Source organism: Chionomys nivalis, chromosome 1 (genome assembly GCF_950005125.1).
Source record: "Chionomys nivalis chromosome 1, mChiNiv1.1, whole genome shotgun sequence".
In the NCBI taxonomy this organism is placed as follows: Eukaryota; Metazoa; Chordata; class Mammalia; order Rodentia; family Cricetidae; genus Chionomys; species Chionomys nivalis.
In genome coordinates this window covers 136665465-136693448 of record NC_080086.1, presented here as the reverse complement: position 1 = coordinate 136693448, position 27984 = coordinate 136665465, and the positions used below count along the sequence as shown (strand labels likewise).

Below are 27984 nucleotides of genomic sequence, written 5' to 3'. Positions count from 1 at the left end.
ATCTGCCAACTTTGACTTCACTTGTGAAGGCCCCTCTGCCTCAGGCTGTGCATGCGCAGTGGCCACCATGAGACGGTTGTGAGCAAGTCAATTGCCAAATATTCAGGGAGACCCTTTGCGTCCTGATCCCGGCTTCCTCCTGCCCCCACCTTTCCCCAGAGGACTAGAGGAATCACTCATACCTGAGCCATCTCCCCTAGAAAAGGAGCCCAGAGATCTGAAGGCCTCTTCCAGCTCAGGATTCAGTAGGGCGAAGTGAGACCGCCACCTACCATAGCAGTTTGTACTAAGCCAAGGGTTCTAGCCAGGCTGGGGTATGCATCAGCCGAGCAGGGGCCACTAGCGAAGTCTATTTGCAGGTTCTCTGAGTACCCAGCCACTGCCTTGGCCTAGTCCCAGGACATATTAAGACATATTAAGAAGCTCCTCTGGAGGGGAGGGTGTGCTGCCCTGAGACCCGCCTGGTCCCCAGAAAGCCTTTCCTTAGTCCCTAAGAAGTGGGAAAGGACAGAGATGGAGAATGTCTGAGGCGTGTCTGGCCTGATCTGTCTGCAAGAGGCCTTGCCCAAAAGGCGAGCTGTATAGACTAACAGGGCACCATGTTTGGGCACTACGATCTGGACACTGAGCTTAGCAAAGAGGAAGTAACCGATGACCCCCTTGCCCCTTTCCCAGAGCTCCCAACAAGAGGCTCTGTAAGACCCGAGGTTGCACACAGGGCTCAGCCAACTACGGATGTAGTTCCTCTACACCAGGCATTCTCCACCAAAAACGAAAAAGAAAAGAAAAAAAAAGTCCCTCGTCCATGGTTCCTCCTATCTTATAATGAAAACAGAGAGCGGCGGCAGCACCCCTAGGGGTCCCTGGACAGAGCCCTCCTGGAGGTGAGTGGCCTGCTGGGCATCTGGTCGAGGATGGAAAGGAGGACCATACAGAATGAGGAGCATACAGGCATGGGGCTCTGAGAACTCCACCCAAGCGGAGCACTTGGCAGGTGTGGAGTAGGGAGGAGATGACAAAAGTGGATGCAATAACTGCCATGTGTGGGAGATGCGGGAGTGACAGCAAGATTGGCATTTGTTATGCTTCACTTTACCCCAGAGCAGCGGACACTTGCACCTAACTTCTCGCCCTCTGGCACTCAATGCAATGCAAAGGGATTTCTCAGAGCTACAAACAAACACAGACCAGAGTTAACAGGCACAACTTTGTGGGAACAAACACATTGTGAGTGACCAGCAGAGAGAGAGACGAGAGATCAGGACCTGAGCCTACCCTCTAGGCTTGGAGTTTGCACGCCTTGGTAGTGCTGGAAAAAGAGGCCGCCCATGTGGACGGCTGGTGGCAAGTGTCTCAGAGTGTCTAGAATTCTGGAGCCTTCTGCACTGTGTGCTGAGAGAACGCCATCTCCAGCCTTACCAAAGGTAGGGAGGCTTTGCTTGTGAGAGCCAATTAGCGCCTGGGGGACACCAGACACCACTGAAGGCTGGGAAGTGAACGAATAAGTGGATGTTAAACCCAGACTCATCCAGGCTGTTTCTCAACTTGGCTCTAGGATGCTGGCTCACAGAACACTCCCGTGTTTCTAGGGAATCCTCCGAAAAATGGCCCCTTCAACTCACTCTCCACTGGCACTCCAGTTGACAGATACCACCCACGGGCTCAAGCTTTGAAACAGGTTTTTGGCAACCATTTCGCACTCTTCATTATGAGCAAACGATTACCAGATATCCAAAGAAGGCCTCTGGCATGAAAGGGAGGGCTCACAGCAGCTAATGGCAAAAAGCACCTCAAAGGGAAGGATCAGAGGAGATAACTGCATTCAGGGAAGGAAACGGGGAGGGTTTTACTCAAGAAAGGGAGAAGACAGTACACAAATGAGCTCCTGGAAACCAAACACTTAAGGGGGAGAGTGAAAACCACATTGTGGTTGAAAGATAAGCCTTGAAGACTCAGTCTAGAAAGGACAATGAGTGTCTGTAGTGCAAACAGGGGACCTCAGTGTGAGGCTCAGAGTCCATTGTCAAAAAGCCAGACATGGTGGTCCATGCTTGCAATCCCAGCTCTGGGGTGGTGGAGACAGGCAGATTCCTGGAGCTGGCAGGACAGTCAGCCTATATACCTAGGGATGAGCCCCAGACCAATGAAAGACTCTAACCCAAACAACACCGCACAGAGACAGCTCAGTGGGTAAGTGTCCTTTGCTCTGCTAGCTGAGTTTGAACCCCCAGCTCTTGTGTTAAAAAGCCAGGCATGGCTGCATGTGCCTGTAATCCCAACACCACAAAGCCAACGAATGAGAGCAAGACGTTCTCAGAAAGAAAGTGAGCATGAATGAAGAAGCAAAAACAGCAGGACACACACATGCACACACACACACATGCATATGTACACACATGCACACACATACACACATGCATACACATGAACAGACATACACATAGACACACACATGCATGCACATACACACAGACAGACATACAAATGGACACACACACACATGCACACACACACACAATCAGAAAACAGGCTTTGGATTTCTCATTAACAACAGTGAAAGCTAAACTGTAATCAAGTGATACTTCCCAATCCTGAGGGAAATGGTTTCCAATCCAGTCCTATCTAAATGCTTAGTCAGGTGTAAAGGGACAATAAGGACATTTTCAGATGTAAGGGGTCACAAAACACTTAGCTCCCAGTGTTCTTTATCAGAAAGCTACTAAAGGACGTGCCCCGCCAAAGCACAGGAGCTAAGGGAGAAGATGTGGAATCCAAAGGATGGGGAAGCAATGACATCTAGGATGTTGGCATGTTCTGCATTCGAAGTGCAACCCTCTCCCAATGACAGCAAGTACAAGGCACCAAGAGAAACTCTCTAAGAAAAGGAAACAGAAACCCCTCCCTTCTGAACACTCTCGGCGATTTAGACAATTGGTAGAGCCTTGATGATGAGTTAATGATATGTACAAAGAAAACTAAGCAAAAACAATTATTATATCCAGAAAAAAAACAACAAAAATGTGCAGAAAGGAAAGCTCAACACATTTTATTTCACAGCTTAGCCCCGGGGAGGGTACAGGGCCGTGGTGACAGAGACACCTGCTAATGGTTGCACAGGGCTCTCTCCCGTCTCTGCTCACTGAGGGAGTTTAATCCCCAAAGCTTTATGTTAATGGTGTGGAGGAAGTAGAAAGCAATCCTAGTACAGAGCCCAGAAGTGAGGCTTTGGGGAAGTGATTGGATCAGATAAAATCATTCAGGTGGGGCCCTGTGAGTGAATTCTAGCGGCTTTCAAAGGAGAGGGAGAGACAGCCACGAGCTCCTGCTGTGATGTGATTTAGCCAAGGGGAGGCCCCTCATTGCAGCCTGCAGTTTCCAGAAATGAACTAAATAAACTTCTTGAATTCTCAGTGAAGTAGCCTGCTTCAAGTATTTTATTTAAAAAAAAAAAAAATAACAAAAAGACTGACTACCCAATGCCAAATGTTCTTTTGCTTCAAATTATCCGATCACTACACTGAGAAGTCATGGGAGTGAGGGTGACACATGGGGCATCTTGGGAGGGCAGAGAGGGTCAGAGGCTGAGCAGAGTAATCTAATGTTCTCTTTAGAGATCCTGGGGGGGGGGCAGGGAGAGGCTGCAGATGGCCTGGCTAGGGCGTAAGTCGTCCCCCACCCTTTTCCTCAGACCGCTCGCTCTGTCTTCTCTCAGGTTTTGCCACCCATCATCCCAGGTGGACACAAAGGCACTGGGCCAGGAAACCAGAAACCCGAGTCACGCCATGCCACACTCACAGTGTTTACAGAAAGCAAGGTCATTATTTACAGGAAGAGAAACATTGAGCTAATTGACTTTTAAAGACATCAAATACAGCAGACAAACAGAGCATAAAACCCCACGTGGAAAAGGGGCGCAGTGTCCCAACCAGTAGGCGTCTTTGTCCACAGGCTTTTCCGGCTATCTCTGCTACCGGGAACCTTCTCGTGCCTCGCTCTCTAAGTCACCAGCCCGCTTTTTCCATGATGAAAGCCAAATTAAGAAAACAAAGCTTCATTCTTCTCAGGCCATCCAAGTCCCCTAACCAAGTTAAACCAATCCCTAAAACTGCCTGTCCCCCACCCCAACCTCCCCTGCCCCCCACCTCCAAGCATGTCCCGGAAAAGGTCCTGGGTAGTGTGAGTAACAAGACTCTGATCCCTGGGCTGCACTTGCCCAAGATTGGAAAATGCAGAAGGCAACAGGAGTGTAGGGGACAGGAATGTAGGTTTCAGTCCAGCCTGAGGCCAGTGACATGGTGGTTGACAGCTGATGACAAAGGGAGAAAGATAAGACAAAAAGGGGGGCGATGACAGCAATAACAACTTCAACCAAGACTCTTGTTCCTGGGGTGAGATTGTGTGTGTGTGTGTGTGTGTGTTTAATTGATTAATTAATTTGTGGTGTATAGCTGTTGTTTTGACACAGGATCTCCTGTAGCCCAGGCTGGCCTTGAACTCCTGATCCGCCCCTACTTTCAGCTCCAAGTTCTGGGATTACAGCATATGTTATCAGGTCTGACTGAAATTAACATATTTTAAAAGTGAATTGATGGTGATTAGGGGTGACATATTTTTTTTGAATGTCCTTACTTGGGAAAATTGGAGGTTGGTATCTCCAGTCCCTGCTGAAAATAGACTTCAGTTTCGGGATAAAAAGTCTGGGATACACTATGAAGGACGATCCTGAAGAGAACAAGACTCACCCCAGAGCCAGAGGAAGAGACTCCAAGGAGACACCTAGTCCAGGCTCCCTTTGGTACCAAGCATATGCCGGAATACCCCTGCCAAGGGCCTCCTGGCATGCCCTGTTTGTCTCCTTTTGGTGGTGGGGGGCTCATTCCCTGTGCAGCCTTGGCCATTAGAACGTATCTCCTTGTGCTGTTGAAAGTTTACACAGCCCTTAGGCAGCTCTACTCCTGCTCACACTTTCTTGTTCCTCGACCTTCTCCATCCTTGTATTTCAAACCCATCTGGGTGCTGGTTCCGCAGCCACCTCTGCACCTCTGCCACTGTAGCATTGGTTGAATAACTACAAAAATCCTCACTTGGTAGCCAGCTCCTCCTCCTAGGTCCCTGGGCCTCATCTTTGAGGCAGCCTTACCCTCAGAGCCCATCCTGTTCCAGACAGAGGGAAGGTGTGGCCCTCACTGCATAGTGATAGCTCTGATCACTATTCCGCCAGGATCCATATGACGTCTGCAGAAATCTGTGTTGTGGCTTGTCAGCCCACCCCTGACTCTCACAAACTGTGGACAAATTTTAATTAAAACCTCAGAGTGACTGGGGAGTCCTTTCCTTGTGTACCTCCGGGCCTGGCCAAGCTGCCCTGGGGAAGGACAGGGCCTCTTCATAGCAGAGAAAGTCTCAAGCCATTGTCGCTAAGGAACCGAGAAGTGTGGTGGTGCTGAGAGCAGCGGGGTGTTGGGAGCCGGGAGCCTCCAAGCCACCCCACCACTCACCCGCTTGTCTGTCTGTTCTGGGAATATGGAGTATAGGATTCAGCCTTGGTAAAGTAGAGAAAGCCAGAGGGAAACAGGCAGGTGACTCCTGCAGTGTGTTCAGCCTTTGACATTGTGAAATGACGTAGTCATCCATAAACGTCATACTCAAGAACTACATGCATTCCAGAATGCCAAAGCCCAAATCAAAACAAGCCAACAATTAAAAACAAAAAACAAAGCCCATACTGTTTCAGGAGAGGTTAGGGTTTGGTGAGGAACTTCATTCAACGCTGTCATTGCTGCACATGTCAGGTTGCAGATTAGATATGCCTGAGGAGCTTCCTGCCTTGGGGAGGTTGGCAACACTGATGGACAGATGGACATATGGACTGACAGATGAATGAACAGACAAATGGATGGATGGATGGACAGACGGACGGATGGACGGATGGATGGATGGACAAATGGATAGATGGATGGACAAATGGATGGATGGAGGGATGGATGGATGGAGGGAGGGGGGAGGGAGGGAGAGAGGGATGGATGGATGGATGGATGGATGGATGGATGGATGGAGGAATGGAGGGAAGGGGAGGGAGGGAGAGAGGGATGGATGGATGGATGGATGGATAAATGGGGAATTAATGGAAGAGCTGGAATCAGAATGTTCTCTTTAAACACCTAAAAATAGACAAAGGCAGGCTAGGGGACAGTCTCAGGTTCCCCGCCTTTCTCCTCCCAGCTTCTCATGGGAGAACCTGAGGATGCTCTCAACTTCTCTGTAAGAGTTCTAGTCTTGATATAGCATGAACAAAAGACAGAGAGGACAGAAGAAGGCTGGGCAGAGGGCCTGAAGGAGCCCCATGGCTCCTGGTGGTCCTGTGTGGGATTCCCCTACGTTTCTAATCTCCCCAGTCTTTGGTACAGAGGGCAGTAGAAGGAACGAGAAGATACAAGGGTCTCTGGGTCACTGAGGGGTGGAGTAAATGGTGAGCCCCAAAAGGCGGATCGGGGACTAATGGGATTGGTAGTAGGAGACCTGTGAACGGGGCCAATAAGATCTTCCAGCCGGGCTACCACCTTCTAACAGGGAGACCTGGTATGACTCTCACAGCCTGGCTGGTTGTCCTCACCTGAGAGAGGGCAATGGTCACTACACCTGTCTGGCCAGGTTTGGTGGGGTGGGGGAGACAGAAATGAGTGAGAAGTATGTGAGGGCCACGTCCTGATGGACCCCTTGCCTAGAAATCCCAGAGCCCCTGAGAATGACATTCAGATGAGACCCTTCAACACTCAGCGTGGAAGGCCCGCTCCGCCCTTGCCATACCTTCAGCACCTCCCCATCCCGGACTCACCCTCAGAGCAGGAAGGGAGCTGACCTGGTCCATGGTCAGTGTGGCCTCCTTATAGTGCTTCCTTGAGGGGCAGAGCTTCAGGAAGGTCTTGTGGATACTGAGGAGAAAGAAGAGAGGCATAGTGGTCACACGAGAATGGAAGGGGGCCATGGAAGTCCCCTGCTCATGTGTGTAGGGGTGTGTCAGTAAGAAAAGGGCACTAAGCGTGGGCTGACATAGAACAGGAAATATCCTCAGTCCTCCTGTGTTCCATGTTGGGTATACAAATGAGCTGGGAACAAGGAAAGGAGAGAGGCTCCATGTAATTTCTGTCACGTGGGCCACATTCCACGGTGTTCACTCTGGAATGTCAGAGCTGGCAGGAGTGTCTGCCGTGGCTCCTCCCAGCTCCTCAGGTACAGACGGAGGTATCCAGGTCCTCTTTTGGACATTCAGATACCCTCAGCCTCAGAATGTATAAAGAGGTCACTTGGTGAACACAGGAGCCAGGTTTAAAATTCATGTACCGGCAGCTGGGAAACCTGACTTCCAAGCCGGACAGCTGGTGACAAGAGGTCCCTGCAGACTGAAAACCTGAACAAGCAATAAGGACGAACACTATCCTAGGCGGAGACAAGATGATCTCTTAGCCTCTCGCCGCATCCTGGACTGCAGGCTCTGTTCACCAGCAGGCTCTTGGGACTACAAGGCAAGGTACTGTGGCAGCCCGTGGAGGAGAGAGTACACAGCTGACTGGGCAAAGCTGCGGGGGTCTTTGGAAACAATGAGTCTTGTCTTCATCACTTCTAAGTCTTGTCTTCATCACTGAGTTAAGAGCCATCAGTACCTCTCTTGCCATGCAAGTTCAGTGTGAGCGAAATGAAGTGCATGGATGAGTGCATGCGTATGTGTGCATGTGTGCATTTGTGTATGTGCATGTGTGTGTGCACACGCGCATTTGTGTATGTACATGTGTGTGCGTGCATGTGTGCGTGTGTGTGCATGTATGTGTGTTAAGGTGTAAATATGGTTTAAAATATGGGTATTTTTGACCCGGATAGATGTACGTTCCTTTCTCCTCTTTGGGCTCTCCTGTGCATCTGGCACTCAGTTCTTCTGGCTGTTGTACAACTCAAAGCTAGATAACAATAGAGGAAGCCCTCTCCCCTCTCTCGGGCTTTCATTCCAGCCGCATTTTTAGTTATTATTATATCTTTAGTGTGTGCGTGTACATCTCCACACACACAAACACACACACACACGCACGCACACACACACACACACACACACACGAGCACATGCCACTGTGTGCATGTGGAGGTCAGAAGACACCCCTTGGAAGCTAGTTCTTTTTCTCCCTTGTGTCCCAGTGATTGACTCAGGTTTCCAGGGTTGGTGGTGACTACTTGACTTACTAAGTCATCCCACCAGCCCTCAAGCCTCTTTTATGATCCCCCCTATGCTTCAAAATTATCCTTCTCTCCGCTCCTTTTCTAGTCTGCCTTCCTCTGCTGAGTGCCAGGAGCTAGCAGTCAAATTCACATTCTGGAGCGAGTAACTCACAGCCCCTCCGCTGGCATCCCCACATGACACAGATGAATTTTAGTCAGTGGGGATTTAGGGACACGTTCCAAGTGAAGAATTCGCGGGTGAGTCTATGATCAGAGAATCGGGGGTAGAGAAGGAGGCCATGACAGTGCCCAACACAGAGAATGCTGAGCCATCGTCTGGTTCCCTTTCAGTCACTCCTCTTGTCACAGCTCATGGACTAGAAAAGTATCCTCTAAGTCTCAGCCATGGACACATGGAGGAAAAATAAGCCAAGATTCTGTTTGTCCACAATTCTGCCTAGCATTGCACTTTGAGAGGCTGATCTCCATCCGTTGCCACTGACTCCCTGGCCTTCAACCTTCCAAATGGGCTTTGGCCCAGGGGAAACCCCAGCAGGAAGTTGGAGGCCGTGAGAGACTAGTTAGGGTCCATCTCCCCATCCTCACAACCTCAGCACAGCCGAGTTTGCCCTTCCTGGAGGCCAACTGCAGCAGTTCCCACCTGCACCTGAGCACGTCAAGCCCTGGGCAGGGGTGGTGGGTGTTCAGACACCTCCCACAGCCTCTGTAGTGCTTCTCCATGCTCCATCACCTCCCAGGATGAGATGTTCCCTTTGAGATGTGGCTGAGGATGCTGCCTTTGTCTTTCTGGGATGCCGACTAATGAAACAGACAAACCCATGTGAATCCTTTTCCTTCCCTACTAAATGTGGTACCAGAGACCACAGACATGGGTTCTATTCCTGTCTGCCCAATGGCAGACAGGCCCTTTCCGGGCAGGCTCTGTGCTGATTTGGGAGGGCCTGGCAAATGGGAGGTGAACTGGAGCTTGTGGATACATGGAGAGAGATACAATCCTGCCAGTCTAATAAGGGACTCTAAACTGTCCCCAGAGGCTCTGTGTTAAGTGTAAGTGAGAGCCAAAAAAGCAAGATGTGGGGAGGTTAGGAGAGAGTTCTAAAGGTGTTGGGATGGAAGAAAGGTCATCTCAGATCATCAGGAAGAAAGAAAAAACATTCCTACTGGAGGTTCCCTGCTGACCTCTAAGGGGCAAAGGTAGTCACAGGCCAAAGAGCATTTTCTCACGATCATTATTAGAATGACTGCAAATCGACTTCCTTTCTTTCCTTTTTACAGACAGGTCTCACTGTGTAGCCCTGGTTATCCTAAAACTCACCTTGTAGATCAAATCGGCCTTGAACTCATAGAAATCTGCCTGCCTCTGCCTCCAGAGTGTTGACATTAAAGGTGTGCACCATCACATCCAGGCAAAAGACAGACTCACTTTTCACTAGGTGTGTGCTGGGTGTGTGTGTGTTGTACTAAGAATACATGTACTTACCGAGTTCAGATGTGGGTATCCACTGTCTTATTCTACCACTGTTCATCTTATTTTGGGGGGCAGGATCCTCACTGAACCCATATCTCACCAGTTAGACTATTGGTCAGGAAGCTGTAGGGATTCTGTCTCGGTCTTCCCACCTCTGAGTCAAAAACAATGCTCAGCATTTTCACGTGTGTTCTAGGGACGGAACTCCAGGTGTCATGCTTGTGTGGCAAGCACGTTACCAACAGAGCTATCTCCCCGGCTCTTCACTAGGTCGCACATGTTTGTGGTGCATAACTAGAGTGAGCGCTCTTCTGTCCATCCTGCAGGGAGGACCTAGCAAGGCAGGGACCACTCCTCTACAGTAGAGAAAACAGGAGGTAGATGACTTGTCCAAAGTCACACGGGTGTGGATGTCACAGACATCAGAGTTCTCGCCCAGAAGTCCAGGGAAGGAAGGCTGGCTAGGCACTGTAGGTGTCACCACCCCTCTTCCGAGCACACACTGTGTTCTGGGCATACTCAGACACGTCACCTCCTAGCGTCTTCCCCATAGTGCCCATGGGAGATGTGAAAATGACCACTTTTGTGAATGGGTAAACTGAGGCTTGGGGAGTTCACCTAGCATGCCTAAGGTCGTACACCTGGGAAGAAACAAGAGTGGATGACTGAACCCTAAAATGGAATATTTGATCTGTGCTGTCTCCCTTTCAAGGGTTCACTCTTTGCCCCCCGGTGAGAGACCCTGTACACCCATTCCCAGACTCTGAGCAGGGTTGTTGAACGGAGCCCTGCCCAGACTCCATGCCTCCCCAGACGGCCACAGGGACCAGCTGTCCACAGATGAATCACGGCTGCATCTCGGCTGCCACAGAATGTTCTCCTCCTCCAAATATGGATCAGCCAGCTCGAAATGGAGCTCTGAGTTAATCACTAATGGACTCAAAAGTCAAAGCCATTTGAGAAACTCACACGTTCAGCCTGCCAACAGCCAGGCAGCCTGGGTGGGGCTTGCTTCCACTCTTGGCTCCCAGGCGAGAGAAAGGCTCAGAGTCTACTTAGCCGAGGGCTACCTCTTCACGTGACCTTGGGCCTGCCCCTCCCCTCCCCCCTTCCCCACAGTCTCAGTTTCTCGTAAGAAACAAGTGTCTGTGGTAACTCCCCTGACCGTGTTCAGGCACCTGTGACTCTGAAGCCTGTACCCCTCTCTGACATCCTACGGTTGCTGCTTCTGAGACCTTTTAGTTTAGAGGGTCTCAAATGGGGCTCTGTTCAAACCTGTAGGAAATCTATAAATGGCTCTGTACCCTATTAGGTCTTGGGGTTCCTATTCACACCCAGGGCAATGCACAGGTTCTACAAGCTTCTGGATGCCTCTCCTGGACCTGCAAGACCAAGATCAGAGATTTAATGTAAGTCCCTGATCCCTGTCTTGGCTCAAAGACTCAAACATGAAGATTTCTACTTCCAAGTTGTATGACCCTAGGAGAATCACTGTCTTTCTCTGGGCCAGTCTCCTCCTCTGCAAAAGGGAAAAAAATATGGTAACAACACTGTGTGTGCTCAGCCCTGGGCTGGGTGTGCACTGCTCACACAATGACATGTCATCTCTTTGGTCTTGTGATGACTTTGTGAGGTTGGCTGCTGAATCCTCTGACATTGCTTTCTAGTATGGAAACAGAGGCCCAGTCATATAGCTAGAAAACAGCAGAGCTGAGCCTCAACCCAGGCTCTTGGCTCCCAGGGAAAAAAAAACCTGTAATATTCCATGTTCTGGATCTTCAGTTGCTCCAGGGAGCCCCAGAGGCTAATAGGTAGAACAAGGGATGAAGATTAGAAAGTCTGGAGAGTCTCCAGGATGCTAAGAAGAAAGAGTGGCTTCTTAAGAGGCTCAGGGGAGCATTTGTCTAGCAATGCTATGGCCAATCCCCAACCCTGGAAGGAAGGAAAGGAAGGAAGGAAGGAAGGAGGGAGGGAGGGAGGGAGGGAGGGAGGAGGCGAGGGAGGGAGGGAGGAGGGAGGGAGGAAAGGAAGGAGGGAGGGAGGGAGGGAAGGACCAGCCTGAGCAGCGGTCTAGGAACAAATGCTTCAACAGTTCCAACCTTAACCAAGATTCAGAGTGTCACCAGATTCATCCAAAGGGCTCAGCCTGAACAGGGCTGACCCAGCTCCAGTCACAGCATGTGGGTCTGGTGACTTGGCCTTCATGTGCTTATTCATATGACTGAGCAGATGAGACATCTTACACAGACTCCCCGCCTAAGGATCTCTTCATGGTTTTTATCAGGGGACCACCACAATTCCATCGGACCATCTCTGAGGCCACTTAAGCAAGACTGTTCAAAGGTGACCGGGTCTTGGTCTGATCCAGCTTGACCTTAGCAACTCGTGAGCCGAGAACTTTCTGAGCCCGCACCATGCTCTAAGCTGTATCTTTCCTTTACCCACGATACACCCCTAACTGGGTCACGTTCAAGTCCCTGGTTGTCTCTGAGGAGCTAGGCTGTTTTCAGTCTGTCTATGCCCTGCATCTGTGGTGGTATTATCTTGCATCTCTGTGTGTGAACACCCCTCTCTTCAGAAACTGGTAGCATCTTGTATCGCTCAGTCTAGTTTACCAAAGCAAGACACTACAATAGGCTAAAAACATCAACAGTATGAAACCCATGACTTATATTCTGTACCCCCACACTTATTTACCCTGCTCTCCAGAGGCATTTTACAGTTTATTGTTTCTCTTGTTGTTTTTCTTAATATTTATATAACGCTTCTAAGTACTGTGCCAACGCTCCCATTTGTCAGGACCCTTTATTATAGACATTATCTTGTGACATGCCCCTATTAAGAGGAGGATTTATTTCTCTATATAAGTCTCCTTTCCCGATGTCCCAATTTAAAACAATTTGCCTGAATCGATATTCTGTATTTACCGTATTACTATTACATTTTATTTATTATTCAAACATTTCTCACAGCTGATTTCCCTTGTGTAACATGATAGCATTTGCTTTCTTGCAATGCCTTTTGTTTTTCCCAGACTTAACCATCGCTCTGTTTTCATTTTCTGAGACTGTAGCATACTTATCATTAGCTCACCCCCCAGACTCTCTATAGCGCTGTAAAGAACTGAGTGTCCTCCAGGCCTGTTTCCATTGTCCTGCTTGAACTTGTCTCTGTCACCGTCCTTGGAACTGATCTTTCCATCCTCTACGGTAGAATCCTTTCTTCCAAGGGTCCTGTGTCTTTAATTGAGGTTGATTACTAATTTTAGCAAAGCAAATCCTCAAAAAGTTGTCTCAAATATTTTTTAATTGCATGTAAAAAATATTGTTATTCCACTTAGATTTTTGATTGATAGTTTATCCAGGAACTTTATTCTAGACTGGAAATTTTTTCCTGAAAGTTTTGAAGGACTTGTGTCTTCCAATGTAAGCCCACGCTGTTCTGATTCCATTCCTCCTGTGTATGAACTCTTCCTTTTCCTCCCTGTTATCTTGGTATCCTGAAATGTGGTGTTGGCATGATGACACATGTAAGCTCTTTTGTTTGCTTTTGACATGTAGAGGTTCTTGGCCTTCAAGTCAGACTCACAGCAAGACTTTGAAGGTTACATGGAAGACTCCCTTGCTCGTCGTTGCTCTTGGTGACCAGCAGTCAGCCTGGCTATAGCTCTTATCCAGACGGCGGCCTCTTCCTCCGCTGGAGCAGGAGCAGGGCTGCCAAGTGCATCACAAGGCAAGGGATGCACACTCTGATACCCTCAGTTTCCCTTTCTGTCCTCACCTGACTGCACCAGGGAATTCCAAGCTCCCTCAGTCTTTCTGGGGTTTGATTCTATCCCTGCAGACCCTGCAGGTCAGTTTCTCTCAGCTTTATGCTCAGCCAAGTCTGTCTCAGGCGCTGTCTACTTGGTACTTCTCGCATTTCTGGTGATCTTCCTCAGCTATGCTTTTCTTCTTGTGCTTGCAGGCCTGTTTCTTCTTTTAAAAACATGCCTTCATTCTCCCTCTAGTAGAGGGAACAGACATGGGTGATACTGCTTCCATACTAACTGGAAGTTCCATGCATTTGCTTTCCTGATTTAATCTTATAATCTTGAATATTTCTAAGGTTCTCAGTGGACGTTCCAGCCACTCAAGACAGCAGCTCATTGGTGGGTGGATCAGCACCAGTGTTTCCTGGACCATAGTGATGCAAACAGAACGATCAAGGTGCCCTTTTCATTTTGAATCATAGCAGTTATGTACCTTGATCGTTTAAGGTCCTTGTCCGTGTCTTTAGCTGCTCCTCAGGCTGTGGCATCCTTGGGCTGGGGTGTCAGCTTTCTTGAAGGAGCAGGACCTCTCCAGTATCACCCGCCATCTTGGAGTTCCTGTCCCCTGCTCTTGTTCATTTTACTTGAAGGGGTGCAGTATGGAGACAGACGTAGAGTCTCCAGGGTTGTTGCATAAGGACATGGTATCAGCGACTTCTCCTGTTGCCCTGACAGAACACCCAACAGAAATAATTTATGAGGGTTTATTTGGTTCATGGTTGAAAGGAATACAGCCCTTTGTGGTAGAGAAAAGTATGATGGCTGGACGGGCAGCTGGAATGCTGGGTCTGAAGCTGTGGGGACTTACGGGATGGCCTAGTAAATCCTAGCAGATCAGGAAGCAATGCGGTCTAGAAGCAGAACCCTCAGGAAATATAGTCCTACATTCGTCAGTGAGGCAGGCCCCATATCCTAAAGGTTCCATAACCTCCCGAAATAGCAGCAGCAGCGGGAGATGAAGCGTTCAAACACACGAGCCTGCTGGCACATTTACATTCAGGTTGTCATAACCTCCTTTGATGGGGATGGGAACAGGGTGGAAAGGAGATGCGACCAGCTGCCCCCCCTCGAAGTCCTGGGTGGTCCGTTCACATGAGAAGGGGCCCTTAAGGATGGCTCACTTCCAAGGACCTCATTCTCAGGAGGTTAGCACAGAGCAAAGGAAAATAGGGGGGAGCAAGTGGTCAAGGGAGAAAACAGGGGTGCTTTCCACAGTCTCTCTCCCCAAGCCCTCGTCTCCACCCCACAGACTAAGTATCCATGACGGGATCTGGTATTGAATTACAGCTCATCAAAGCAAGGGAAGGACCCAGGGCCATTGAGGAAGGATGGATGGTTCCATATGCCTCCTGTAACACTGGCGAAGAGGACAACTTCAAAAAAAAGGCAAAGACAGAGAACAAAAGGACTAGGATGCAGGCACAGGAAGCAGCGATGTGCGCTGGTGAGATTCATGGATGTGCGTGCACAATTCTCGCAGGAGTCTGGACGATAAACCGACAGTGAGCTGAGGTAAGAGAAAGGGCCCACAGGACAGAAGGGAGTCATTTGCTTCTCACTATTTGAATTTTCTAGCCATGTCGAAGTTTTGTTTCATTTCATCTTGTTTTATTTTTTTATGCCTACATCACTTCTTAGACACTATCAGCAGGGATTAGGTGAGTGGTGGGCTACAGCTCATTTGGAGTTCTGCCATTTTTTTCTCTACGTAAAAAAGTTGAGTTCAGAGGGTGACAGTAACCAGTCCTTGGCTTACATGTATCAAACCATAGCTTTGATTCCCAGTATAGAAAAAAAAGCAAATAAATAGTAATTAATTTTTAAAAGGAAAAGTAACACAGCCTCAAGATTGTCCCTGGTCTCTGTAGTTCTTTGTCACTTAGATACCCTGTTGTGCCTGGAGAGTCTGATGTTTGTGGCCTTCAGGCTGGGTGTGGGGCTTAGGGAGGGTAAGACCAAGAAGAGCCAGTGAGGCCAAGAGGTATGTGTGTGTCTGGGATGGTGTCTAAAAACTCTCCTCTTTCCCATCTTGGCTGATTTCCCCCGAGAGTTTTCTGGAAAGCTCATTTATACACCACACAAGTTTACACACGCATACAGGTTTGCACACCACACAGGTTTGCGCATCACACGAGTTTGTACACCACACGGGTTACACGCCACAGGGATTTGTATACCACAGAGGTTTGTACACCACAGGTTTTTTTTTTTTTTACCATACGGGTTTGTACACCACAAGGGTTTGCAAGCCACACGGGGTTTGCACACCACACAGGTTTGCCACACCACAGTTTGTTTACCACATAGGTTTGCACACCACAGGTTTGTTTGCTACACGGGTTTGCACACCACACAGGTTTGCACACCATACAGCTTTGTACACACATGGGTTTGCACACCACATGGGTTTGCACACCACACAGGTTTGCACGCCACAGGGATTTGTACACCACAGAAGTTTGTACACCACAGGTTTGTTTATCACACAGGTTTGCAAACCACAAGGGTTTGCAAACCACATGGGGTTTGCACACCACACAGGTTTGCATACCACAGTTTGTTTACCACATAGGTTTGCACACCACAGGCTTGTTTGCTACACGGGTTTGTACACCACACAGGTTTGCACACCATACAGCTTTGCACACATACGGGTTTGCATACCGCATGAGTTTTGCACACCACACGGGTTTGCACACCACACAGGTTTGCCACACCACATGGGATTGCATGCCACGCGGGTTTGCACACCACAGGGGTTTGTTGAGCACCTGCTCTAACGCAAACACATCTACCCTGCAATCCCACCCATGCCCTGTGAAGCCTTTTGTCTCCATTCCGGATCATGAGGTTTTTGGCCAAGAGCTTTTCCACAGGGAAGGGTCCTGCTTGAGAACTTATTGCTTCCTGCAGGCCCTGGAAAGAGACATGTGGGGGCAGCAAGAGGGAAAGGGGACAGGTAGCAGACTGAGTGTCCATGATGCTTCCAAGTTCACTGAACCAGTGAATAGCCTGAATAAGCTCACCCTACACTTCCTAAGCCTTTGTTCCTTTCCCTCATTGTCCAAGGAATCCAGCTGCTAAGAACTTCCTTGGTGGTGGTAACAGCATTGCAGCCCAGGTCTGGTGTGTCCTACTCCAGTGGAATCTCACAACTTCCTGTCATCCCAGACGCTGCCTCAGGGCTCTGTGGTTCTGAGCAGGCAAAGCAAGAAAAAAAAAAACCCGGCTTAAGAGAAGGGAAAGGAGGACCCGGGGCCTCTTACTCACCACAGAATCTCATTTCTTGTCAGGAAGGTCAGAGCCTGCAACAAATCAGAGAGGAGACCTGCCACTCAATCCAGTCCACCATGGGCCCTGGAAGAGCATCGGAGCCTCAGGAGAGGGAGGTGTCCTCTCTCTTTGTACTGTAAGAAAGGAAGGCACTGTAGGCCACAGGAACAGGCCTGTGGTGGTAGCCAAGGGCAAAGTGCTACCTTATTCTCCTTCCATGTTATAACAAAAAGGTAGAGCAGCCCAAACTGGGAGATTCAGTGAGAACCAAACCACCCCCTGGGCTCCAGGACAGGGGCAGGGGAGAAGAGGTTGAGAGTGCTGGTCTGAACCACACGGACACAAGCTCAGCAGAGGCAAGAGAGGTCACTGCCAGCCTGGTACGCTCCAGAGCTTCAGGCAAGAGTTCTCTTCTTAGTCCCGTCTGCCCCGGGGAGCCCCCAGTTCTGCCCTAAATCTGTGACCTAACTACCCACCTGGTACTCGTCCAGGTCCTCCCACTGCATCTGGTACCTCAGACACTGCTGCCCCATGCCAACCCAGCCTCCTCCTCGCCAGCAGTAGAACTTCGCGCCCCAAGGGCTCAGCAGCTGGTGCAGTCCGTTGATTCAGTGCTATGGTGACCAGCATTCCACCTTCTGCCCCTGAGTTGGCAAACAGGTTCTTTTGGTGCCCTGGCTAAGAAACATCACCTCCAAAACAACAAACGGGAAGGCAGGCCAAAAGCAGTCTTAAGATTGTTGACTCAGGGCGTCACGATGCCTGGGACGGAATCCCAGACTGGCACGTGCTCACTGTGTGACCTGGGGCGAGCTACGCAACCTCTGTCCTTCTTTGTTCCCTTCCCTCTTCAAGGGGATCATAGTCACAGGACTGTCATGGACGTCACCGAGTGGATGCAGGCAGCGATGACCAACACGTAGACAGTGCCCCACTGAGGGTTCTAACTGGATCTTGAGTGCCGTGCAAGGTGTGGGATACTGAGATGGAAAAACACAGACCTTGACTTCTGGGGAAGGGTACTCGACACCATCAGATGGTTCCCATGGGAACAGAAGGACATTCAAATCTGGACAACATGAAAGGACCCTACACAAAGATGAAGTCAAAGGCTTCTCCCAAGATGGGGCAGAAGTCAGGGTTCTCACCAGAACTGCTCTGGTTCTGGCCAAGCAAATGGACTGAGCTCTCCAGAATTACTCTCTGATATTTCTGGGGGACAGAAAGTTGGATAGAACTGGGAGACTGTGGATCAGAGGGAAAAACAGAGAAGACAAGCAGCCCTGCCATTGGCGCTAAAATTCTGGGGTCCCCCTGAAATCCTCCAGGGCATTCTGTATACCCACCCCCATAGCACATACGAGAATCCCTTCAGCCCAGAACACATTTGGTCACAGACTGTCCAGGGAGGAGCGTGGGTCTCTGAGGTGGAGCATTCTCTAGAAATGGAACTGCACACTGTTGTTTATCTTGGCCCCACAGAAGAGGGGGACAGAAGGAAGCCTAAGCTTGGTCCCTTCAGTAACTGAACAGGCACCAGCACCAGGCACGTCACTGGGCTCTGGAGAAGAACAACTTTTAGAGTTAGAAACAACTTCGAAGAAATACCTGCTCTCCATCCACACACCCTCTGCACACGCCTGGCCCCATATACTTGCATCAGGTATACACACGTCCCTGGAGCTGGAAGCCGATGTCCCCAGAGGTAACATTACAGAAGCATGAATATACAGAAAGAAGACAGGCACAGCCAACCCCTTGATATTATAACATCTATGAGGTTCAGGCTTGAAAACAATCAAGTTATAAGAGAGAGAGGGAGAGAAGAAAATGGAGAAAGAGAGATAGAGGGGGGAGAGATGGAGAGAGAGAGAGAGAGAGAGAGAGAGAGAGAGAGAGAGAGAGAGAGAGAGAGCACATCCCTAATGTTTTAAGTAAATTCTTAATTTTCTGGTCCTTTGAATGCATGTAACCTTTGAGCTGTAGGCCAGACTTGCCTGATTATAGATAGTTTCACTTAATAGCTATTTAGCTATTACATGGGGTGGTTTAGAACATGGACTTTGAAGTGTTAAAGACTGGGTTTTCTCACTTCAAGCAAATCATAAGACTACTGTAAGCCTCAGTTTCCATCTCTAAAAGGGGACTTATAAGTCCCTACTTTCTAAAATTGCAAGGATAAAAAAAGAATGACAAAGGTGTAGCTTATTTTGTTGTTGCTTTTTAATCAAAATGCCTGGTACAAACTGAGTGTTTGAGAGAAGGAAAACAATATAGCTTTAAAAGTTGAGCCTGAAAGGAAGTGTAGACGTTCAGCAATCAGGCAGTCACTAAATCCCATCCAAACTTGACCTCTTCTAACTACGCAGTGCAGCTGCCAAAAGCTGGCTTGGATCACGGGACTCTTGCTCCCTCGCTTTAGGAACTGCAGAGTTGGCCAGGTTAGGGATGCTCTGTTGCAGGTCTGGGACACCCAGGGACACCTGGGGATGTTTGAGATGTCACCCTTCTCTATCCCGTCTTTTTTCCAACATCCTGATTACACAGGTGCAGCAGCTTGGCACCAATCTATTGTGTCTTTTTACTCTGCAGACCCTGCTGAAAGAGAGCAACCAAAGCAGAGAACTGCCCGGCAGCTCAGAGCTCTTAGCTGCTCCTGCAGCTGCTAGAGAGCTAGGCCAGGAGGCTGGTGAAGACATCCGGCCCTCCACACCCGGCCCAGATACACTCCAGGAATGTGAACCCACAGCCCTCAAGAAGCTGCGGTGCGATAAGAGACAGATAACAAGGAACAGGCCGAAGGCCAAGGCTGGAGCTGTTGGACACCCTAGAGCCTCCCAAGGAGAGCCATTGGGACAGAAGTCTGAGTGACAGAACTGAGCCAAGTTGAGAAGATGGGGACAGTGTTCCAGGCCCGGGAGGCCTTGGAATCCAGCCAGAACTGCACGGCACTGTACGGATTTTCACATTTGTTTTTATAAGGTACCTTCCCTTCTGAAAATGATGCGGGTTTGTCATTTACAGCTGGTATATAAAGGTGCCTTTGTAAACATAGCTCTTTAATGAAAAGAAATAGCAGCCTTTTAAAGAAGAATATTAAGTGAATAATTTTACAGGTGGTAGAGGAATGCACCAGCAATTACAAGGTGCTAGGTGTGTTCATGTGCTCCCTCCCTCCCCCGCCCGCACGCACACACACACACACACACACGCACACACGTGCACACACACACGCACACACAACCAAGGTATGCCAGCCCTGTTACGCTCCCATCTCCTTCAGTTTCACCATCCCCACCCAGTCTGTCCTTAACCCACTCCCCACCCCCATCTCTGGGACTTTATCCTAGACAGGCCTTTTATTGGTTCTTACCAATAACAATAGTAGCAATAAGAATGTCACCTTACATTTGCATATCCCTTTACAATTTCAAAATGCTTTTCTATGTACCATCTCATTTGCCCAAGGCACAAAAGACCGTGCATTTAAAAATGAAAGAAAGAAAGAAAAAGAAAAATTCCCCACATGAGGCTCTGCCTTCTATGTGTTAACCAACCTGTGTCCCTCCCCCAGTCCATGGTACTGCTGGACGCCTGGGTGCCGCAGTGACTTCAAAAGAGCTGTAATTGAGCAGGGAAGAGTCTTCTGGAAGGACAGTTCCACATCCTGCCTTTCTAGGGGCTGCCCGAGGTAAGTTTCTGTCACCTTGCCTGGAACTGTACGGATTCTTAGAATTCTAGCCCCTTCCCGAACTTCATTTATTTTTACTTGACTTGTCAAATCCGCCAGTCATTGAAAAATGATTGGTATCCAGGCTATTTAAAAGAGTCTCACAACTTAACAATACAAAGAAATAAGCCAACTTAAAAAAAAAAAAAGAGAGAGTGAGAATGGGGGCTGGGGCTGAGAGAGCAACTGGGTACTTACTGCTCTTGCAAAGGAATTGAGTTCTCTTCCCAGCGCCCACAATAGGGGGCTCATAACTGCCTGTAACCCCAGCTTTCAGGGGGATTGGATCGCTTCTTCTGGATTCCATGGGCACCTACATTCATGTACACACACACACACACACACACACACACACACACACACTTTAAAATAAAATAAGCCTTAAAATTAAATTAAATTTAAAATGGGCCAAGGATATGAATAGGTATTTCTCCAAGCAGAGAAGTGAATGGCTTGGCAGGCCATGAAAAGTACCTCCACATTATCAACCATCAGGGTAGTCTTGCAAATCAAAACGACACTGAGACGCCTCTTCACACCCATCAGGATGGCTGCTTTAAACAGAAAAAATAACCGTGTCTCAGCAGATTTATCCACAATAGCCGGAAGGGAAGGCAAGCCCAAAGCCCATTAACCGTATGTACCTATAGAGTAGAATATTACTTGTCATTGTGAAGGCTGAGCTTTGGTCTCACAAAACAGCATGCACTAACAACGATCACAAAAGGCTCCCCCTGCTTAAAATATCTGGGGTGCACAAACTTGTACAGAAAGAAAGTAGATTGGTTGTCTAGAGAGGCTAAGGGGCAGGGAGACCCGGAGTGACTGGCTGCAAATGAGGACCAAGTCTCTTTATGGGTAGATGAATAGGTTCTAAAATTAAATGGGGGTACAGCTGAGAATAGCCTAAAAACCGTGAAGTTACATACTTTACGGGAGCAAATTGTATGGTGTGTCAATTATACCTTAAAGCTGTTATTTTAAAAATGACAAGGTGTGTTTAAGTGCTAACTCAATGCCTGGAACGTAAGTAAGCCACCGTAAATATTATTAAAGAATGTGTAAATGAGAGAATTCAGATCTATTTCCTCTGCCCAGTCATCTAACTCAAGAGGTTCCACCCACAGCCACCCTTCTCTACTAGTGATTTGGATTAGTGATCGTCCCTGGCAAGCAGCAGGCCTATGGGAACACATCCAGGAGAGAGGCGGGTCTTGGGGACAAACGTACTCAAGGATGGAGACCAGGATACTTGGAAGCATTCCTAGAGCCCTCAGAATCTGGAGTTGGAGGCCCTGCTTCCCCACAGCGGAGACATAGGACTCGGGCTCTGTCACCTGCTTAAGCCCTGATCCAGGACAGTGCACAGCAAAGGTGCTGGGTCCACCTGCTGATACCCAAGGCAGGGCTCTGGCTTCTGTAATCTGATGGCATCGTGCAGGGATCTAGAAATTTCCTGGTGCCCCAGCCAGAGAACTCAGCAGCCTAGCACCTGATACAGTGTTCACCACAGTGCTTTCCCAGGGCCGAAAGGAACCTGAGGCCTGGGCACACGGCACATATTACCCAGAAGGCTAAGCGTGGACAATGTGAACTGATAATACCCTGGAATTTAATCTTTAATGATCTTTTCCCCCCTCACCTTCCTCCAGGACACTATTTTTCCATTAGTCTCTCCCATTCACATTGTGTGTGTGTGTGTGGGGGGGAACAGACTTGCTAGGGGTAGGGAGCTGTGATAAGTGGCCCATGTTTAGGTCCCCACCTCCCTTTTCTTTCTACGAAGTGAATCCGACATTTGACAATCTGAAGGAAGGCTAAAGGAAGCAAAGACTGGAGTTTATAAAAAGGCAAATGAAGGGCTGGTGAGATGGCTGAGCAGCAAGGAGGTGGTGCATAAGCCTGGGCGCATGAGCTCAATCCTCAGAACGCACATAAAGGGAGAAGGAGAGAACCAGGTACACAAAGTTATTCTCTGACTTCCACATCGGCACGCATGTGCAAACACAGGCACAAGCACGCACGCACACACTCACACACACACACACACACGCAGAGAGATAAATAAGCAAGTAGACAATTTTTTTTGAAGGCAAATGAAGGGGACGGGGGACATGGCTCAGTCAGTAGAGTTCCTGCCGTGAAAACGCAAGGACCTGAGTTCTAAACCCCAGTATCTAAGAAGTTCAGCGGGGGGGGGGGGGGGGGGGGCTAGGCATAGTCAAGAGCATGCAGCCTAGCTCAGCAGAGGGTCGTGAATAAAGACCTGCTGTTTCCTTCTGAGCTGTTGGCCAGCTAGTCTAGCCAATCTGTGAGTACTGTGTTCATGAGAGACCTCTGACTCAACAGAGGACGACATCTGTCTGTCTCTAGCCTGCCACACATTGTATACACACCCAGGGACAGATGAAGACAAAAGCTGGAGCACGCCACCAGAGAGGCTGGGGAGGGTCTCCCACCCAGAGAGACTTCCACTGCTTTGCCCGATGCAGGACATTCCATCCCAGTACCCAGCCTGCTGTCACTCAGGCACTGCCCAAGGAACCACAGCTGTTTACTTCCTAATGCTTTTCTTAGCCTGGATAACAGACATCCCTGTCTTCAATGTCCCTGGATACTGAAAACCTCCTCAGGAAAAAAAAGGGTGAGTATCCTTGGCATTCAAAGGGCATGAAAGGCTAGAGACAGGGGACAGAGGAAATGTTCTTGGGCCCTGGACGAGGGTGACCTTGTCCTTTTCCAAGTTGCATCAGATGCCCCGGTGCCCCACGTCACACCCTGGTTTCGGGCACTGTCACGTGAACAGGTCCGTGTGAGCGTAAACCATCCCCCAGTGACTGAGCGTTGCCTCACGAAATCTTCAGTTTTCAATTTCTGCCCTGGAATCTTCTATTAAAAAAAAAGAAATCTTGAGGAGCTAGAGAGATGAAAAGCTGCTCTTGCAGAGGACTTGGGTTCCATTGCTGGCAGCCACAGGGCGACTCACAGTTGTCTGTAGCTCTGTTTCCAGGGGACCTGACCCCACCGCACACACACGGAGCACAGATATACAGGCACACATATATATATTCTTAATCAATCAATCAATTAATTTCCGTGATCTGTGGGTAGAGACAAGTTCAGGGTGATAGTTCTGGGTGACCTTCCGGTGGGGGTTGGAGCTTCGTAGAGACAGTTCTATGACTTTAAGCCAGTCTAGGTAGAGGTCCGAGGTCTTTCAGATGGGGATGGGAGTCTGGACATACCTGGGTGGTCACACAGTGATGTCCTCTCTCCTGCCTGTCTCTCAGCTCTGAGATCAACTCTCAAAAGACCCAGAAAAAGTCATATATCAGAGTTTGCTTTCATTTTGACACCATGCTAGGAAGAGCCAGGGAAGTGGGGGAGCAGCTACTTAACAAGAGAGGGGTCTCTAAAAGCTCGCTCTCTCATTGGAAGTCTGGGCTTATAATTTAGAAATGTCGTAGACAAACCTTAGTCATCAGCCTTTGCAGACTCACACTTTACGAAGAAGCAGGCTGAGGTTCAAGGTGGAACTTGCCTAAGACACAGGGGAAAACAGGCCACTGACCCTGGAAGTCCTCTGTCTCCTTTTCCATAGACCTTGAAAAGTGGCTTGCTGGATGTCACAGAATCGGTCTAATAAAGATCCTAGCTATGGTAATACCCTGTGAGCCATGCAGCATGATAAAAATGTTGTTTGTCACGATATGGACCAAGCCTGGGTCTGGAACTCCGTGCTATGGGCTCCTGTCTCATGCTGCACAGTTAACATTAGGACTGTCTTAGCTAGTGAATTCCTCTCCTCTACCCTCACTCCCCCCACTGTGTGTGTGTGTGTGTGTGTGTGTGTGTTGTAGGCCAGAGGACAACCTCAGAAACCATTCCCAACTGAGCTAGCTCCCTATGTGTTCCCTCTCTGATATTTGTTAGCTTAAAACTTCCCAGTTACCCTTTCTACTGAGTGAGTATTCATTACCCTTCTGCTAGGTAGCTAGGGCTTGGGGGTAGTGACTACTTGTCCTTGCCTACTATTGATTGACTCATAAGGTTATTTTTGACCATTTTAAGGTATCCCAAGTACTTTACTACTGTTGGAGATAGTGGTGAGGAAGTCAGGCTGAGTTGTTGGCCTTGAGAAATTAGCCTTTGGCGAGGAAAAGCTAAATCAATGCTCATCGAATTATCTATGGAATCACACCTGAGCAGGGAGCAGAATAGCAGTAATACAATAGCTGTGTAACTCATTCAGTGCTCAGGGAGGCTCCTCTGAGGAGGGGACACTGATCTAGACCTGAGAGAACAGCAATAGAGGCAGGCAGGAGGGAAAGTGGTGCTCCCTGGTGAGAGAGGAGCACTAGGAAGGATCCCCCAAGTTAAACAAGGTGCTAGAAGAGCAGAGGAGGCTGTGGAGTTGAAGAGTCAAGGGCAAGATCCAGGAGAGCAGGGCAGAAGATGACCTGGGGCGCAATGGCTGTCCCATCTTCCCGCGAAAAGTCAAACGGGAAGTTGTCGTAGGGAGTCATGGTGAGAATGACATGATCTCATTTCTGTTCTCAAGGGCTCACTTCCTCAGAGGGCGGCTCCCAATATGCTGGAAGAAGGCCACGAGGCCGGGAGAAGTGTGAGGAGACTGTCGAGTAAGCCTCAGGATGCCGATGTCGGATGGGACTTAGTGACTTCATATGACAGCTCAAGAGGGATGGCATATGGGAGGGGAGGGAGCGTGAACTGCGTGTGACCCTCGGGATTCTGACCCCGAGAGCAGCAAGGAGGGAATACTGAAAAGCCGGGTGGGAAAACGAGATTTTAAATGTGCTGTTCGAGATGTCTATGGGGCGGAGACGTGGCGGTGACAAGAGACGTTAGGATTTAGGTCATTACAGAACTCCAGGCTATAGACAGACATTAGGGAATGTCTGGGCTTAGGTAGCTCTGGAAGCTGTGGGTGAGATCAGTGAGGGATCCCGGGGTGGAAAAGACAGGCTTCCTGCTCACCTAGACTTTCTGGAATGGCAGAAAGCCCATCAGAGGCCAGCTTTCCCACTGGACGGAAAATCCAGAGCCATCTACTTGAAGGTTGTCAGTACCGGAAGGGGTCAGTACCCACAGGGGAAGCATTCAGTGGTGATGCTCAGTCCTGTTCATTCTTGAGCAGCTAGAGATCAAGGAGTTGCAGAGCCACAGAACAAGAAGAAAGTGAGGGGTTAGTGGGAGGGTTCTACCATCTTCTAAGGTAGGGAAAAAAGTGTGAAGGACAATTTACAAGGCAAAGAAGATCTGAGGGCCAGGATCTTCGGGAGAAATTAAGTCAGTGCTCAGGCAGCCTCCAAGTGCACATGAGACTGTGATAGAGAGGTGGAAAGCTCGGAAGAAGAATCGGTACCAGCTGAGTGAGCCTTGGAAGACACTCTTGGACTTGGTAGCCCACCTAAGTGGAAGGGCCTTAACAAAGAAGCAGGCTTGCACCTAGTACCCCAGAGAGGCTGGGAAGTGGGAGGAAGGGTGAGCCAGAAATAGAACAGCCCTCACAGTCTGACCGCCGGCATCATAGCAGCCCAATCCCAGGCTGGATTAGGGTGACCTTCCGCTTTCCTGACGGCCTTCGGGGAGGCAAAAATAAATCCTCTGTGATGAGAGGTAACATCAGTCAGAGCCCAGAGCATCTCCACAATAGAAACGCCCCACGGGGGATCCAGATCTTGGGCTTTTCTGATCTAGACTTTAAAATAGCTGTGATTAATACGGTTAAGAAAATAGATGACGAGGTGCGGAATTTCACAGGAAAATGGAATCAAACGGAGCAGGTGGAAATGATGATATAATACAGAGGATTTGGAAACTGGTTTCTTTTAAAAATGGCTAACAGGAACTGAGGGTAAAACTCCATGTCAGAGGGCTGGCCTGGCAGGCACGAGGTCCCAAGTTCAGTCTCCAGCACCCATTATCCCCCCCCCAAAAGCTAACAGTTTTTCTCTATAGTTAGGAGGATTGGCGCCCAGAAGGAAATAGGTAGCTAAGGCTCCCAATAGGTCCAGCCTGCAAACAGGATGGATGGTAGACAGACAGGGAGGCAGGGCCAGGGGCAGGAGCTTGTATGGAAAACTCCAAGTAGATCCCCTCTGTGCTGGAACTCAGATGTCAGATAAAGAAATAAGAATTTTTTTCCTCAGACTTAGGGTGGAGAGTAGAGAGGTTTGTCTCTTTGGTTTTAGTTTGTTTCAAGGTCAACTTAGAACCAGTTATTAAAACTGATAGTTTTCATTTTTTTTTAAAAAAAAAAGTCAAAACTCTTTAAAAAATATCAGGAGGTTGCAGTAGCCACTCAAGTACATCAGTCACTTTTGTTTAAAAAAGATTTTAGGATTTATTTTTACTTTTTAAATCATGTGTGTGTATGCACATGTGTGTGCGTGCATGCATGTGTGTGTATGCGTGTACGTGCATGTGTGTGTATGCGTGTGCATGCATGTATATGTGTGTATGCACATGCGAGCGTGCATGTATATGTGTGTGTGTATTTGTATGTGTGTACATGACCACACACGAGACAAGGTGCACATGGATATGGATGAAGGTGCCCACGGAGGTCAGAATAGAGAGCTGGGTCCCCTGAAACTGGATTTTTTCAGCAGGTCTTTTTTTCTGGGAACCAAACTTGTTTGCTCTGCAAGAGCAGCGAGCCCCCCTAACCCCGGCACCATCCCTTTAGGCCTCACCTCTGTCACCTCCAGCTGTCCCTCCATCCCTGCAGCGGTTTCTCTGTGGGGTTTTTGCTGTTGTTTTAAACCAAGCTTATAGAAAGAGCCCGGTTACAGTTTGAGACCATAGCATTGAACTTTCAAACAATTTTTTTTCTTGTTGAGCAAGACCTTTTTGGCTGGTTTATTTTCTCCTTCCTTTACTGACCTTGTAAACTACTTAATTGCGAAATGTGGTTTGTCTCAGAGTGCCTCTTAACACTGTATGCTTTAAAATAGGAGATTTTTCCATTGCATGGGAGACCAACAGCAACGTCTTCAACATACGCGTGCACCAAGCAGGGCTCCTCGTCCCTTACTCAGGGACATATGGTTTTCATCAGCTACTTCTCTCTTCTTGGCAGTCACCAGAACAAGGATTTACATTTCATTTAGCAAATGTCCCCCTCAAACCCCTTGCACCAAGCTCTTATTTGCCACTCTACCCCTTTCTCTGTCTCTCATGATCCCATCTCTGCCTCATTTTTCCAAAGAATGCCAATCACTAGCTAGGCAAACCCAACTGAAGGGAAGCGCCTGTCTGCCAGACCTGGCTGGTCGACCCTGAAAGCAGAAGTTGGCCCAAAGGCCTCTGGGAGTTGGAGCAGCCGTGGTGAGTGGGAAATACTTCAAAGAGAGAAGGTTCCTGAAGCTGTGTCGGTGGACGAATGAGAGGTTTTTCTCGGCCATGAAAACCTCCTCATGATTTCCATCGTACTTAGAATAAACACCGATG

General features: G+C 48.8%; 1 protein-coding gene across 1 annotated transcript in view; it reads right to left on the bottom strand.

Moving 5' to 3' along the window:
* Window positions 1–27313, bottom strand: part of Cib4 (calcium and integrin binding family member 4) — a 66544-nt gene extending 39231 nt beyond the window's left edge. The window contains exons 1-2 of the mRNA XM_057782103.1: window positions 27228–27313; window positions 6836–6932 (exon numbers count right to left, since the gene is read on the bottom strand). Of these exons, the coding sequence (XP_057638086.1) occupies window positions 6836–6868 (33 nt within the window). The 5' untranslated portion in view covers window positions 6869–6932; window positions 27228–27313. The remainder of the gene's footprint in view (window positions 1–6835; window positions 6933–27227) is intronic.
* Window positions 27314–27984: the final 671 nt, after the last annotated feature.